This window comes from Rhinopithecus bieti, unplaced genomic scaffold, assembly GCF_001698545.2.
Source record: "Rhinopithecus bieti isolate Rb0 unplaced genomic scaffold, ASM169854v2 scaffold_13742, whole genome shotgun sequence".
In the NCBI taxonomy this organism is placed as follows: Eukaryota; Metazoa; Chordata; class Mammalia; order Primates; family Cercopithecidae; genus Rhinopithecus; species Rhinopithecus bieti.
In genome coordinates this window covers 891,896-907,480 of record NW_016807807.1, presented here as the reverse complement: position 1 = coordinate 907,480, position 15,585 = coordinate 891,896, and the positions used below count along the sequence as shown (strand labels likewise).

The following is a 15,585-nucleotide window of genomic DNA, read 5'->3' as shown; positions in this document are numbered from 1 at the left end:
AACTCCTTCAAGCACAAAACTTTTTTTTTTTTTTTTTGAGACAGAGTCTCCTTCTTCTACCCAGGCTGGAGTTCAGTGTCCGGATCTCAGCTCACTGCAAGCTCTGCCTCCTGGGTTCACGCCATTCTCCTGCCTCAGCCTCCCGAGTAGCTGGGACTACAGGCGCCCGCCACCACGCCCGGCTAGTTTTTTTTATTTTTTTAGTAGAGACGGGGTTTCACTGTGTTAGCCAGGATGGTCTCGATCTCCTGACCTCGTGATCCGCCCATCTCGGCCTCCCAAAGTGCTGGGATTACAGGCTTGAGCCACCGCGCCCGGCCCACAAAACCTTTAATCAGCATATTTAAGCACAAGTGACCAGTGTGGCAAATAATTTATAAAAACCATGCAATCTACCAAGATAACAACAAAACATCAAAGGCATTTACAACATACTTATTAAAACATATTAGCATTTACAAAGTAGCAGTAAGTCTATTTTCTGCTTCTGCTCAGAAAAATCCACTCACACAAACTCACAGAAATATTTTGTTTGACATCATGGAATAATAAAACAATAAAGAATTTCTGATACTCTTCAAGAGATGAGTAAGCTATTTATGGCTTTATAAAGTGTATAATTTACATTACCCTTGAGAAATAAAAGAAATCTTCTATAAAACCAACTAATTTCTTGTCCTCATAAAGCAGCTAAAATGTTTGACGCCTGCTTTTCATCTCAAAACATGTTAAATACATAACACAATTTCCGAGCCCCAACTATTTGACTCTTTTAATCAGTTTTAAAATAACTCAAATCAACTTCCCCTCTAATTACATTTAAATGGGACAGCATGTTTTAGATTTTAAATGTGAACACTTAATAGTTTCACCTTTCACTCTCAACCTACTCACCAAGTTTTAAAACAAGTCTCTACAGGAAATAAAAAAAATTGAATTAATTCCCTTCTTCCAAGTAATGATATAAATATGATGAAAATAAGGCAATTATCTTCATACTTAATAAAACAGATACACAAATCTAAAGAGAGAGAATCAAGAACAAGACTAAAATGGAGAGATCAGAGAATCTAAGCATTCTTTAGCCCTGTGAAAAAAATCCAATATTCTAAGAAGTTAATCTTTGTATGATTTTACTATATTAATTCCTTTAATAACTTAGGACATAGTCACAAATAGCTATTTTTAAAACTAGTATTTTCATTGTCCAACTTTTCCATATCTAAAAGATATTAAAAACATATGCATTCCATTTCTGGCACAGCAGGATAAGCTCAATACAGTCTTCCCCCACTGATTACAGCGGAAAGCCCTAATTAAAACATAAAACAACTAACTGAGAACTGTGAAAAGAAAAAAGGGGAGGACATTGTGATGGGAGAGAAAACTTGTAGAAGCAACTCTCAAGGGTAAAGTTTCCTGCATGTTTGTTTTTTCTGTCAACATTTTGCCTCAGGGTGGGTCCCGGACACGGAGAAGTAGAACAAAAACTTCCACTAGCTGGGCACAGTGGTACACATCTATAGTCCCAGCCACTCAGGAGGCTGAGAGACGAAGATGACTTGAGGGTGCAGTGAGCTATGATGACGTCTGTGAATAGCCACTGCACTCCAGCCTGGGCAACACAGCGAGAATCTGTCTCTAAAACAATTAAAAAAAAAATTTTTTTTTTTAATTTCCACTAAAGCTCTAAAAAATGTCCACTAAAGAATGAGAGAAAACCAGTCTTCCTGCAGGAAAATCAGGAAGAGGGGCCCCTATGAGCCAGAGTGTAGAGAGAATCCCACAGAAGAGAGACTCAAAGAGGATCCTCTTGCTCTGGTATGTACGAACCTGTACAAATTGGGCTCACCGTTGAGCCGCTCAGGCACAGGACAGACCAAAAGCAGTAGAGCAAACACTTGGAGAATGGAGCTCAGTTTGAAACCATTACCTAAGTCTTGGCTAACACTTCAGTGCCTCTTTACCTGCACAAAAAAGACCCAGAGCAGCACAGCAAAAGCTTTGAGAAATGCATCAGGATTTTAAACTGTTACCCAAGTCTCAGACCGACCTTTAAGAGGCACAGGCACAAGACAACTCCACAGCAACATTGCAAAGGCTTTGAAAGCTGAACTGAGATGAGACCCACTGCCCAGAGGAGGTGAGAAAAGACTGAGGCCTGGCCAGGCACGCCTGTGACTCCAGCAGTTTGGCAGGCCAAGGCAGGTGGATTGCTTGAGGTCAGGAGTTCAAGACCAGCCTGATCAACATGGTGAAACCCCGTCTCTACTAAAAATACAAAAAATTAGCCGGGCATGGTGGTGGGCGCCTGTATTCCCAGCTACTCAGGAGGCTGAGGTAGGAGAATCGCTTGAACCCAGGAGGTGGAGGTTGCAGTCAGCTGAGATAGCACCACTGTATTCCAGCCTGGACAACAGAGCGAGACTATCTCAAAAAAAAAAAAAAAAAAAGGGAGGCCTAAATCTAATTCGGCTGAATGATTTGAAATCAACATTCTCCAGACGGTAACAATAGAACCCAAAATCTATACATTAACCAGAAGGTCTTGAATATACCCTAAAAATCACCGAACATATCAAGAACCAAAGAATGTGACTAAGCCTCAAGAAAAAAGATAATCAACAGATCCCAATCTCAAGATGATACAGGTGATACATAGTTTTTAAACTATGTTTCATGAGGTAAAAGGAAATATATATAAATGTAAATATAAACACAGAAATGCTTATGAGAAAAACAAAAATAAATGCTTTAAACAACTTGAAATTTTAGAATGTTTAAATATCAAAAATAAAAATTTCGGCCAGGTGCGGTGGCTCACGCCTGTAATCCCAGCACTTTGGGAGGCCGAGACGGGTGGATCACGAGGTCAGGAGATCGAGACCATCCTGGCTAACACGGTGAAACCCCGTCTCTACTAAAAATACAAAAAAACTAGCCGGGTGTAGTGGTGGGCGCCTGTAGTCCCAGCTATTTGGGAGGCTGAGGCAGGAGAATGGCGAGAACCTGGGAGGCGGAGCTTGCAGTGAGCCAAGATGGTGCCACCGCACTCCAGCCTGGGCGACTGAGCAAGACTCTGTCTCAAAAAAATAAAAAATAATAAATAATAAAATAAAATAAAAATTTCACTAGATGGGCTCAATAGCAACATGGTGATTAAAAAAGAAGTAATGAACTTTAAGATGGATCAAGAAATTATCTGAAGAACACTGAATAAAATAATGGGAAAAAAGGAACGGAACCTCAGAAATCTGTGGGGAAACAGCACAAGGAGTCACTGGAGATCCAAGAGGAGACAAGAAAGAAAGTGGAAAAAATATTTCATGAAATATTGGCTGAAGATTCCCCAATTTGGCAAAAGACAGAAATTTCCAAATTCAAGAAGCTCAGCTAACCACAAACAGAATAAACTAAAAGAAAACTATGTCAAGAAACACTGTAAATAAACTGCTACTGAAAACCAAAGATAAAGAAAAATCATAAAATGATGCTATTAACATGACATTCTGGAAAAGGCGGAGGTACTGGGACAGAAAATAGGTCAGTGGTTGCCAGGGGCTGAGGCTGGAGGAAAGGGATAGCTACAAGAGAGCGTAAGGGAACTGCTGGTGAGCTGAACTATTCTTGATCTTGATGATGGTTGTGATTACAAAACTGTACGCATTCTTCAAAACTCACAGAAATGTACAACAGACAATGAATTTTACTCCAAGTAAGTTACATGTACAGTAATGTATGTCTTGATATGAAGCAAAGTATATTATCCCACTTATATAATATCCTTGTCAAAAATATTTTATCGTTAGGAAGCAATCAGGAAAATCCACAATGTGACATATAAGACTTCTGGCCTGAATTCTACAAAGAAAAAGCTCACAAAAAACAAAAAAGGTGAGGTTAAGTGCTCTAGATTCATAGAAACCAAAAAAGATATAACAACCAAATATAACGCACAAATCTTGTCTAGTTCCTTGATCAAACAAATGACCCACCCCTACAAACAATAAAAGACATACTGACGACCAACTGAAAAGGTAAATATGGACTATAAATAAGTTATTTAGTTAGCATTAATTTCCTGATACGCTAATGGTCTGAAGAATGTCTTTATTCTTAGGAGATACACACTGAGGTACTTAGTGACAGAACCATAATTTTTACACACTGCTTTCATACGGATCAGAAAAAAGCGTGTGTGTGTGTGTGTGTGTGTGTGTGTGTGTGTGTGTGTGTATGTATGTGTAGGTGTGGAGAGGAGGAGGAAGGGAAGGAGAAATAAGCAAATGTGGCAAAATGTTAGTAACTAGTGAATCTAAGAAGAAAAGAAGAAATATACCACTCTAACATCAAAGGCTATACAGTTACCTCTTTCATAATTTGAAATCTTGTAAGAACCTCTTCTTCGACACTTTTAATTTTACTCAAGGCATTTTCATGTCTGAAAAGCAGTTGTTCCCTTTCAAGTAAAAAACGTTCTCGCTTTTGAAGTTCTTCAGCAAACTTCTGTTGTGCTGCAGTTTCACACTGTATCAAAATGGCAGATTTTAATGCTCTTGAAAAGTTACAAATTCTGCAAATTCTATTCCTATTGGCTAACACTGTGGTTTAACCAAGTGGTTTTCAGGAATACAGGGGTACCTAAGGACAATCTGGATTATAGTAGCTAGACTAGTATAGCAAGTAAACTTGTACAGAAATTATATCTTGATTTTAAATGATAACACACTATAGTAAGAGTCCACTGCGATGATCCAAGAGAAGCTGGGGTCCAAAATGAATCAGCACTATGCAGATTTAGTTCCCGATCCAGTTTAAATTCCATGCTCCACTTCCACATCACAGTCCACTATTTTACCTATACCCTTCCCTCCCTCACCTTGTTGTCTATCACCTTGGACTGAAAGAACGAGGCCTGGATTAGCACACTGACCATATTCCCCGGCCCCATGCTACTCAGTTCAGCACCACTGGAGGAAAAAAAAAAAAAATCACACACCAACCATGAAAAGTGGCCCCATTGCAAATTCATGGTCTCAATCCTGTACTAGATTCTTAATGCAGTCCAAAAATCTTTTTATATGTTCACAGCCAGCTCTCTCTCCCTCACTCTCCAAAGTGTCTATTTTGAGCCTTCTCCATTCTATTAATTTGGAATACATCATGTCCTATATACCACTCTCTGTGAATAGCCTCGTCTCTAACTTCACAGGGAAAAAAACAGAAGACAAAGTCAAGTCCGAAGAGTCTACTTAACATCCCCACCAAGGTGACGGGGATATCTATTACCTCAAACATTTATTCTTTCTTTATGTTGAGAACATTACAATTCTTCTTCTCTAGCTACTTTAAAATACACGATAAATTATCATTAACTATAATTTCCCTATTGTACTAGTAAACACTGAAACTTACTCCTATCTAACTGTATTTTTGTACCCATCAACTAACCTCTCTTCACCCCTGCTACCCTTCCCCTCCCAGCCTCTGGGAACCAGCATTCCAGCTCTATTTCTATGAGATTCATTTCTTTAATTCCCACCCCACACGAGTGAGAACATGCAATGTCTGTCCTTCTGTGCCTGGCTTATTTCTCTTAATATAATGACCTCCAATTCTATCTATGCTGCCGTGAATGATAGGAGTTCATTCTTTTTATGGCTGAATAATATTCCATTGTGTATAGATACCACATTTTCTTTATCTGCCAATGGACACTTAGATTGACTTCATATTTTGGTTATCATGAACATAGTTGCAATGAACATGGGAGTGTAGGTATCTCTTTGATACACTGTTTTCTTTTTTGGGGGACATACCCAGCGATGGGATTGCTGGATCACAGTAGTTCTATTTACAGTTTAAGGAACCTCCAAAGTGTTTTCCACAGTGGCTGTACTTACAAAGTAAACTTTAAAGTCAGATTAAACTATAGACTGATTAAACCAGTTAATCCACTGTACTTTTTTTCTTATTAAACATCTTTATGTTTGCTACAAATGACAGATATATCCTTGCAATCTTGCCTATTCTTTTTATCCTATAAAGTGTTATCAAAGGAATCTTCCTAAAACCTGACTTTTTACTCTGACACTCCTTTCCCTAAAAACTTGTAAAATACCCAGCCTGAGTTTTCATTATTTTCTTTCCTTCAGACAGGCTAATAAATGCACAATTGGACAATCACTGCTTTTCAGAACACCTCTCATTTCCAATTCCTTATACCTGGAATGACCTTCCCACTATTATCTTTCTCAAAGACCAGACTAAGTCTCTCCCTAAACTTTTCCTGGTGATTTTAGGCTAAAATAATCTTTTTCTAAAATGCTATGGTAATTACCATCTGAATTATTTTGACAAAACAAGATACTGGTTTTAAAGAAATGCTTAACTATTTCATGTGTTTCCAATGGGAAGGATTTCAAACAGATACTGTGTATTACATACACTTTTGCTTCCTTCTCTACTTCTCATGGATGCTTAATATATAAATTATACCCTTTAGGCTGAGCACAGTGGCTCACGCCTGTAATCCCAGCACTCTGGGAGGCCAAGCGGGGGCAGATCACCTGACATCAGGAGTTCAAGACCAGCCTAGCCAACATGGTAAAACCCCAACTCTACTAAAAATACAAAAAATTGGCTGGACGGGGTGGCATGCACCTGTAATCCCAGCTACTCAGGAGACTGAGGCAGGAGAATCACTGGAACCCAGGAGGCGGAAGTTGCAGTGAGCCAAGATCGTACCACTGCACTCCAGCCTGGATGACAGAACAAGACACCATTGCAAAAAAAAAAAAAAAAAAAAAAATACACTTTAGAAACAAAAAAACCCCAAAGGCAGATATAAGCGAATGTTAAGAGTTCAATTTTGATGAGAGTTGACAAGAGGACTCTTCATATGTAAGTACTTAAAACAATAAAGCTAGAGCATCTACTTAAAAAGCATACTTTTTTTTTTTTTGCAGATTTTATTGCTGAAGTAAGGGTGGGATGGGAATCAAATAAAATACAAGACAGTCTGAAACACACACCTACAAATAAAAACGCCACTGTCTCTATTTTATCTCAGCCACTGTATTTGTCCCTTCCTTAGTCCCTATAATTTGAGTTTGTCCCCTGCTGTCCTTGTCTTGACAAACTTATCTAAAGTAATTAAAATGAAATATATACAAATTTTGTAAGTGCTTGGTTCTTAGAACATAAATATTTCTGAATTCTCGATTCAGTATTTAGTTCTTACCTGCAGTTTCAGATGTATCTGAAATAATTCGTCATATATCTGACTGATCTGACGTGGAAGTAAACTCCGCTTGTCTGATGTTTTAGATTTTGGATAGCTGACAAGTTTCAAAGGAGAGTCACCTGCATCACTACAACACTCAGTCCGAGGTCTCGATGAGGTCGTATTAGTTGGCAGGGCAACTGCAAAGAAAATAACATTTGCATTATAAACTTTATTAACTTATTGTTTCAAATATTTTCAGAGTAACCTTTAGGAAGAGATGCTTTAAATACAAATTATAACATTAAAAAGTTTCAAGAGAGACAAATAATAATATAGTAAATATGGTAAAGTGGTAATATCAGAAAATTTGGGTGAAGGGTATACAGGAATTGACTGCATTATTTTTGCAACTTTTCTGTAAGTCTGAAATGATTTCAAAATAAAATACTTTAAAGGACATAAAAAGACACTAACTGCCAAGAAATGGAAAGTAACCTCAGAAACCCCTAATCATGTTCCTCTCTCCCCTAAATCAAATTTACCACTAACACAAATGAATGTTAAATGCTCCTTTACTTTGTTTAATCTCCACTACTTACATTTTAAAAGTCCTTGTTTTGCCTTTTATATTTTATATGTAATTATATTAACATAATTTCTATAACCTCTTCCTTTAAACAGGTTCACAAATCTTCACTGTATACCCTATTTTGCAAACACTGTATACAGTATCCTCCTACAGGTGGAAATTTGAGCTGCTTTGGCTATACAGATGCTACACAGTCTTGTACATGGCTTCTGGTGCACAAGTTTAAGAGTTTCCTGAGGGTATGTAAGTAGTAGCAAAATTGCTAGATCACAGGATATATGTGCAGTTTCAACTTTATTAGTGATGCCAAATTGTTTTCCAAAGTGGTTGTATTAATTTACTCTCCCAACAGCAGCAGATAAGTGAGTTCCTCTTGCTTGATATTCTTGCCAACACTGTACTGTTAGAATTTATTTTCTGCTAACAATTAAGAGTATAAAATGCCCTCGCTCAGTGGTTGCTTTTTTGTCTTTTTTTGTTTTTTGAGACGGAGTCTCACTCTGTCGCCCAGGCTGGAGTGCAGTGGCGCTATCTTGGCTCACTGCAAGCTCTGCCTCCCGGGTTCATGCCATTCTCCTGCCACAGTCTCCCAAGCAGCTGGGACTACAGGCGCCCGCCACCATGCCCAGCTAATTTTTTTGTATTTTGTTTAGTAGAGACGGGGTTTCACCGTGTTAGTCAGGATAGTCTCGATCTCCTGACCTCGTGATCCATCTGCCTCGGCCTCCCAAAGTGCTGGGATTACAGGCCACCAAACCTGGCCTTTTTTTTTTTTGAGAGCGTCCCACTATGTCGCCCAAACTAGAGTGCAGTGGCACAATCTCAGCTCACTGCAACCTCTGTCTCCTGGGTTCAAGTGATTCTCCTGCCTCAGCCTCCCAAGTAGCTGGGACTACAGGTGCATGCCACCACGTCTGGCTAATTTTTTGTATTTTTAATAGAGACGGGGTTTCACCATGTTAGCCAGGATAGTCTCAATTTCCTGACCTCATGATCCGCCCACCTCGGCCTCCCAAAGTGCTGGGTTTATAGGCGTGAGCCACCACGTCTGGCAGATGCTCAGTGGTTTTAACCTGCACTAGACTCATGGAAGCCCCAGCTTTAAAAGGGGAGGGTGGGTTTCTTCCATTATACTTCAGTATAAACAGACAATGGAGAAGCAAAAATAAAACATAGTATGAATTTTTTTAAATGAAAAGCTTCACTTCAGTCAGTTCAGCAAATGCCCTAAAAGTGAAAGGCACATTCACAGAGCTCTACTTGCCTGTTTAGGTTCCCGACTCACCAATCCCTGGCCTGAACATTTCTTAATTTTGTCTACTTTCAAGTATGAAGTTGGTGCAAAAGTCATTGCGGTTTTTTACCATTACTTTTAATGGAATACAAGCAACATTTTCTTTATACCTTATCCCATGTTTTCCACTGGGAAAACCGACCATATAGCAGGAAACACAAGTCCAGACAGAATTATTTTTCATCTTCCTCAAATGCTGAGAATAATGAGACAAAGGAAAACGAAGGAGAAGGAAAAGAGGAAAATGAATGTTGTTGTGTGTAGACCATAATACTGGCACCGGTATTATCGGTAATATCAACAGGGCAACTCGAAGTCGTGTAGCCCAGAGGGTGAAGGGTGCCATTTGCGGTTGTCCATTCCTTGAAATCCTGCCACAACTATGAAATGCAGCCAGATACACAGAAAACTGCTGGTAGGTCAGTGCCCAGAAAGTCATACTTTAAATAATCTGGAGTATTTTCTCAAAATATTGTAGTCAAATACTATCACAGTCATTTACTCAGTTATTAATTTATTTGGATAAATTTTGAGGGTACAGGAATATTACTGAAAAATAATGAAGTTTAATTTCCTCTGCTCCTTTAATTTAATAATAAGCACAGTAACAATCTCCTGGCTTATAGAAGTTCAGAACACAGAAATATGCACTCTTGGGGGCCAGTGTTATTACCAGGAGGAAAGCTTCATGTACTCTATTTGACAAAGTTACTACTTGATTGTTCTACAATATTTATTTTACCTTTTTCTATTTCTTTAAAAGACTGCTTGGTTATTTTGGAGGTACTAACTCTATAATCATTTTCAATTAACTCTTCTTCTGTTTCCTGTTTCTTCAAATCATGGAAGGAATCCAGTTCATCATCTAGGCTTTAAAAAAATAATTGTATCACAGCAATCTAGAAGTTTCCTACAGCATTTTAAAAAGATAAAACTGCTTTTCAAATATTAGCAGCATAACTGAGAAAAAATGCAAAAGCATTTTTTAAACTGCAAAATGTAAACATGTAAAAGGAAAATGTAAAAGTAACAGTCACAGATCATTGATAACCCACTACAAGATATTTTTCTACACATTAAATAGACAATTTAAAATGACATATACCTACCTGTGGTATACTCTACAGCTGAGGAACACTTTATTTTGACTCCCAATAATCTGTTGTTATTTATAAGGTAGCTTTAGCTAAAATAATGAATGTTTAACATAAGAAAACTAAACCTAAACAAGTCAAATAACTGATGGGTGACATAACAAGCAGAAAGTGGAGCAGAACTAGAATCCCAGGTGTTCTCTCCAAAAAGACAATCTGAGTTGAAATTTCTAGAATAGTATTGTTCAAAAGCAATATAACACAAGTCATATAGGTAATTTAAAATTTTCTAGTAGCACATTAAAAAACAAATTTTAAAAATACTATTTAATATAGTATACCTAAAAGTTTATCATTTCAACATGTTATCAATGTTAAAAATTATTAAGATATAACAGGCATGGTGGCTCATGCCTGTGATCTCAGCACTTTGGGAGGCTGAAGTGGGAGTATCTCTTGAGCCCAGGAGTTCAAGATCAGCCTGGACAACACAGTGAGATTCTGTCTCTACAGAAAAAAAATAAATTAAATTAAATAAATTAGCCGGGAGTAGTGGTACACATATGTAATTCCGGCTACTCAGGAGGCTGAGATGAGAGGATCGTTTGAGCACAGGAGTTGGAGGCTACAGTGAGTTACAATTATGCCACTGCACTCACAGCCTGGGCAACAGAGCATGACCCCGCCCCCTGCAAATCCACATACACACACACAAAATTAAGATATTTTACATTATTTTATCCATGCTTATTTATTTTTTGAGAGGGAGTCTTGCTCTGTCACCCAGGTTGTAGTGCAGTGGCACGATCTTGGCTCACTGCAAATTCCACCTCCCAGGTCCAAGCAATTCTCCTGTCTCAGCCTCCCGAGTAGCTGGGACTACAGGCACCCACCACCAAGCCCTGCTAATTTTTGTTATCTATGCTAAGTCTTAGAGAGCCAGTGTGTATATGACAGTTACAGGGTATGTCAATTCAGACCAGCCCCATTTCAAGTACTCAATAGATACATGTGGCCTGTTGCTACTGTGCTGGACAGCACAGTTTCAGACTAGATCACGACTAGGGGTCTAATGTTATGAAAATCTTCATAGTCCAAAACCTTCAGATTATAGTTCAGAATTATACCCAGGTCATTATTTTAAAAATGATAAAACTCAGTTAAAAAGAAAATAATTTCCAAGAATTTATTACCTTAAAAGCCATTTTCACTTTCCTTACCCTACATTCAACATAGCTCATGTCTAAATCCTAAATCTAGATCAACTAGATTTTCTGAGTGCAAAATGAAACAGTAATAACAATAATGATAATAGCTAACATTTGAGTACTTATTATTTACCCAGAACTGTTCAGTGTATTACACAGATTTAACTTATTTAAGAAGAGAAAGGGAAAACTGTATTAAAAAAGTCAAGCTCCCAAATACTAATTATGTTAGAAACATATAGATACTTGGCCGGGCGCGGTGGCTCAAGCCTGTAATCCCAGCACTTTGGGAGGCCGAGACGGGCGGATCACGAGGTCAGGAGATCGAGACCATCCTGGCTAACCCGGTGAAACCCCGTCTCCACTAAAAAATACAAAAAACTAGCCGGGCGAGGTGGCGGACGCCTGTAGTCCCAGCTACTCGGGAGGCTGAGGCAGGAGAATGGCGTAAACCTGGGAGGCGGAGCTTGCAGTGAGCTGAGATCCGGCCACTGCACTCCAGCCTGGACGACAGAGCCAGACTCCGGCTCAAAAAAAAAAAAAAGAAAGAAAGAAACATATAGATACTTTAGGCATAATTATTTTTTCTCTCCACAATTATCTCAACATTTCATTTTATATGAGTATACATCTTTATTTCAAAATGCTTACTCCTTCTTGATACCCATAGCATTTCTTTCTGCCACATATTTTTGGCATTAAATAATATCCAACTTAGATCTTTATTTTACCTTAGCTTCCACTGTTTTATGTACTTTTTCCCCATAGTAAATAGTATCTTCCTTACAGAATGGCAACTTCTTTTAATCCAGCACTGTAGTTCCCATCTCCCCAGACTGCCTTCTTCAATCTCTCTCTCAACCACCTAGATACAATGTGTACCACACTACCAGACACATCAGAGATAGTAAAATGCTGCTGCCTAACAAAACTTGTATGGCAGTTTTTTTTGTAGTTCCTTTTTTTCTTTCTTTCTTCAGGACAGAGTTTTGCTCTTGTCACCCAGGCTGGAGTGCAATGGCGCAATCTCAGCTCACTGCAACTTCCATCTCCTGGGTTCAAGTGATTCTCCTGCCTCAGCCTCTCAAGTAGCTGAGATTCCAGACGCACACCACCACACCCGGCTAATTTTTCTATTTTTAGTAGAAACGGGGTTTCACCATGTTGGCCAGGGTGGTCTCGAACTCCTGACCTCAGGTGAACCACCCGCCTCAGCCTCCCAAAGTGCTGGGATTAGAGGTATGAGCCACCGCACCCAGCCCATAGTTCCTTTTCTAAACATTTTTATTTAAAGAAAGGGAGCAGAGTCTGCATTTGGGTCCCAGATGAATAACCATAAAAATATTTTTTCATCTTTTACATTATATAAATAATTTTCCATTACGCTACACTAAATATAATGCTAGGTCTATGCTTTTATTACAGAGATCCTCAGTAAAAATTAATAAGTGATTTGCTTCAACTATTTAGCAGGCTCCAGACTGCCTTATACCTGTTCTCAGGAAAGAGCAAAAATATAACCTGCCCTTTTCGCTTTCTCAGTTTCTTGAGCTACTGAGGGGGTAGCAAGTCAAGTTTCAGGGTACTTTACCAATTCACATTTACGCGCTTGAATAAGCTGCACAATGGTGTTCTACAATGCTTGCTTTCATCAGAATATTTTAATGATGAACCAACTTTATCTCCAGAGTAGATATCCAAATCATCTGTCAACGACAAACCACGAAAGATTACCAGAACAATGAATCACAAACTATCTGGCACTGGCCACAAGTCTAAATAATATTAGTTTTAAAATCTTCTCTCTCAAATTATTTTTTTCTTTTTTGAGACTGAGTTTCACTCTTGTTGCCCAGGCTGGAGTGCAGCGGCACCATCTCGGCTCACTGCAATCTCCACCTCCCAGGTTCAACCGATTCTCCTGCCTCAGCCTTCTCAGCAGCTGGGATTACAGGCGCCCGCCACCAAGCTCGGCTAATTTTTTGTATTTTTAGTAGAGACGGGATTTCACCGTGTTGGCCTGGCTGGTCTCGAACTCCTGACCTCAGGCGATTCGCCTGTCTTGGCCTCCCAAAGTGTTGGGATTATAGACGTGAGCCACCGCGCCCGGCCTCAAATTAAACTTTTGAAACCCCCAAATATACACAAAATAATGGCTTACCTGGGGAGGTTAGAGTTCTTCTCTTATATTTAGACTGATTAAAATTTGAAAAATCATACTAAAAAAGAGAAAAGATATTTAATTTGTATACTAAGACTCAATTTACTGTCTCAAAATATCTCCCCACAAATTATGTATTAATTACAAAGGTTAGAGTGGAGAAATCCTGTAGACACCATCTTAACCAAGTGATCAAAGTTAGTATCATCAATAATGTGACAAACCAACATCATGTGCCTCCCCACAGCAGACCACACATCACTCATCTCATGCTCCTGCCAAAAATGCATAACCAATCTAACGAAGAGGCATCCATAAGATAAACCCAAATGGAGAAACATTCCAATACATAATTCTTACACTTTTCAAAAAACCAATCTTGTAGAAAACAAAGGCTGCGAACCTGTTCCAGATTAAAGGCAACAAAAAGGACAATCAAATGCAATCAATGCTCGTTCTTGGATTGAATCTGCACTAGGAAAAAATTTTTCCTATAAAAGGCATTATCGAGATAATTGTTGAAACTTCATATGAACTCAAGATTACCAAATATATCAATTCTAAATTTCCTGAAAATATTACTGTGGTTATTAAAAGAGAACGTCCTTGTGCTTAGGAAAAGCACACAAGTTATTTCTATCTAGAGGTAAAGGGGCATGATGCCTGCAAATTACCCTCAAATAGTTCAAAGGGAAAAAACGCGTGTAGGGAGGGAAGGGGAGAGAACGAATGGTAAAGCAAACGTGGCAAAATATTAATTTGTGAATGCAAGTGAGGGTACAAGGGAATTATTGGTACTACGGCAGCAACTTTTGAGTAAGTCTGAAATTATTTCGAAATAAGCCGCTTTTAAAAAGCAATTCAACTGTTTTCTCAACTCCACTCACATCACTGCAAAAACAAAAAAGCTGAATAATACTTTCTCTAACATCACACCATGCCCCGTATACCATGAACACAGAGGCACAAGTGAAGTGGCGACCCTGCGCCCCTGCACCGCAAAGCCCGCCCCTCCCGCCCGCTTCCACGAGGCCCGAGCCGCAGCCACTGCGGGAGTGCCGGGGCCGGGACCAGAGCCGCTGCGCGCCCGCAGGCCGCCTGCGCGGGGAACTGGTGAGCCGCTCCGCAGCAGCAGGAGCCCACCCGCGGACCTCGGAGCGGCGGCTTCACCTCGTCCGGGCAGCTGCCCCCGAGTCCGTAGCGGCTTTTGAGACGCTCCACCACTAAATCCTGCCCCGGCGGCTTGACGACCCTCGGCTCCATAGCACACCGCAACCGCAGCGGTCTCCCCGGGAACCGCGTTCATCAAACCCTCGCCGCAAAGCGGCCGCGGTGCGTCACGACGTGCCAGGCCCCGCCCCCAGAGGCACGCAGGGCCGCCGCAGGGAAGGGGCGGGGCAGAACTGGAGGACCCGGAGAAAGCAGCTAGGCTTGACCGCGCGTCGTCCAGGTCTCTCGTGCTATCGCTGCAGACCTCATAACTTTAGTATTGCATCTCCCCGCGTTAGTGCCGCCCCGGCCGCCTGGGTACCACGGATGGAGGGGCACCGAGGCCCCACACCTGCCTGCAGCGCTCCGCTTCAGCTCCATTTAACCTGTAAGTTTGGTGTGCGTTTGCGCTCACCATAGACCTGTTGTTCCATCAGAAGTGGCCTTTGCTAACTGCCATATAAAAGAAAAACCAAGACTATACCTGAGCCAGGAGTGGTGGCGCGCGTGTAATCCTGGCTGCTTAGGGAGCCTGGGAGTTAACATCTACTCTGGGTAACATAGCAAGACTCTCATCTCTTAAAAAAAAAAAAAAGGAAAGCTGAGCATAGAAATTGCACATTACCTAACTTTTCCTGTGTTCCATATGGGTTATAACCAGGTATTAAAAATAATAGACTGTAAGCTCCCTGAAAACAAACTTTTGTTTTTTGAAAAGAAAAAAGCTTTTGCCAGTACCCACAACAGTGCTAGCCATAGTATACATCAACCTGAAAACCTATGTTAAACAAAACTGAGGGGA

The 15,585-nt window shown here is 40.0% G+C and overlaps 1 protein-coding gene across 3 annotated transcripts in view; it reads right to left on the bottom strand.

The window, feature by feature from the left end:
• The window catches only part of CCDC138 (coiled-coil domain containing 138), a 26,623-nt gene extending 11,459 nt beyond the window's left edge, over positions 1-15,164 (bottom strand). Inside the window, exons 1-6 of one of the 3 annotated variants that reach the window (XM_017883811.1) lie at positions 14,745-15,164; positions 13,575-13,632; positions 13,005-13,119; positions 9,854-9,981; positions 7,244-7,425; positions 4,369-4,527 (exon numbers count right to left, since the gene is read on the bottom strand). In XM_017883811.1, coding sequence (XP_017739300.1) covers positions 4,369-4,527; positions 7,244-7,425; positions 9,854-9,981; positions 13,005-13,119; positions 13,575-13,632; positions 14,745-14,837 — 735 coding nt within the window. In that variant the 5' untranslated portion in view covers positions 14,838-15,164. The remainder of the gene's footprint in view (positions 1-4,368; positions 4,528-7,243; positions 7,426-9,853; positions 9,982-13,004; positions 13,120-13,574; positions 13,633-14,744) is intronic. The other 2 variants (XM_017883812.1, XM_017883813.1) reach the window with 2 other exon arrangements.
• Between the last annotated feature and the right edge of the window lie 421 nt (positions 15,165-15,585).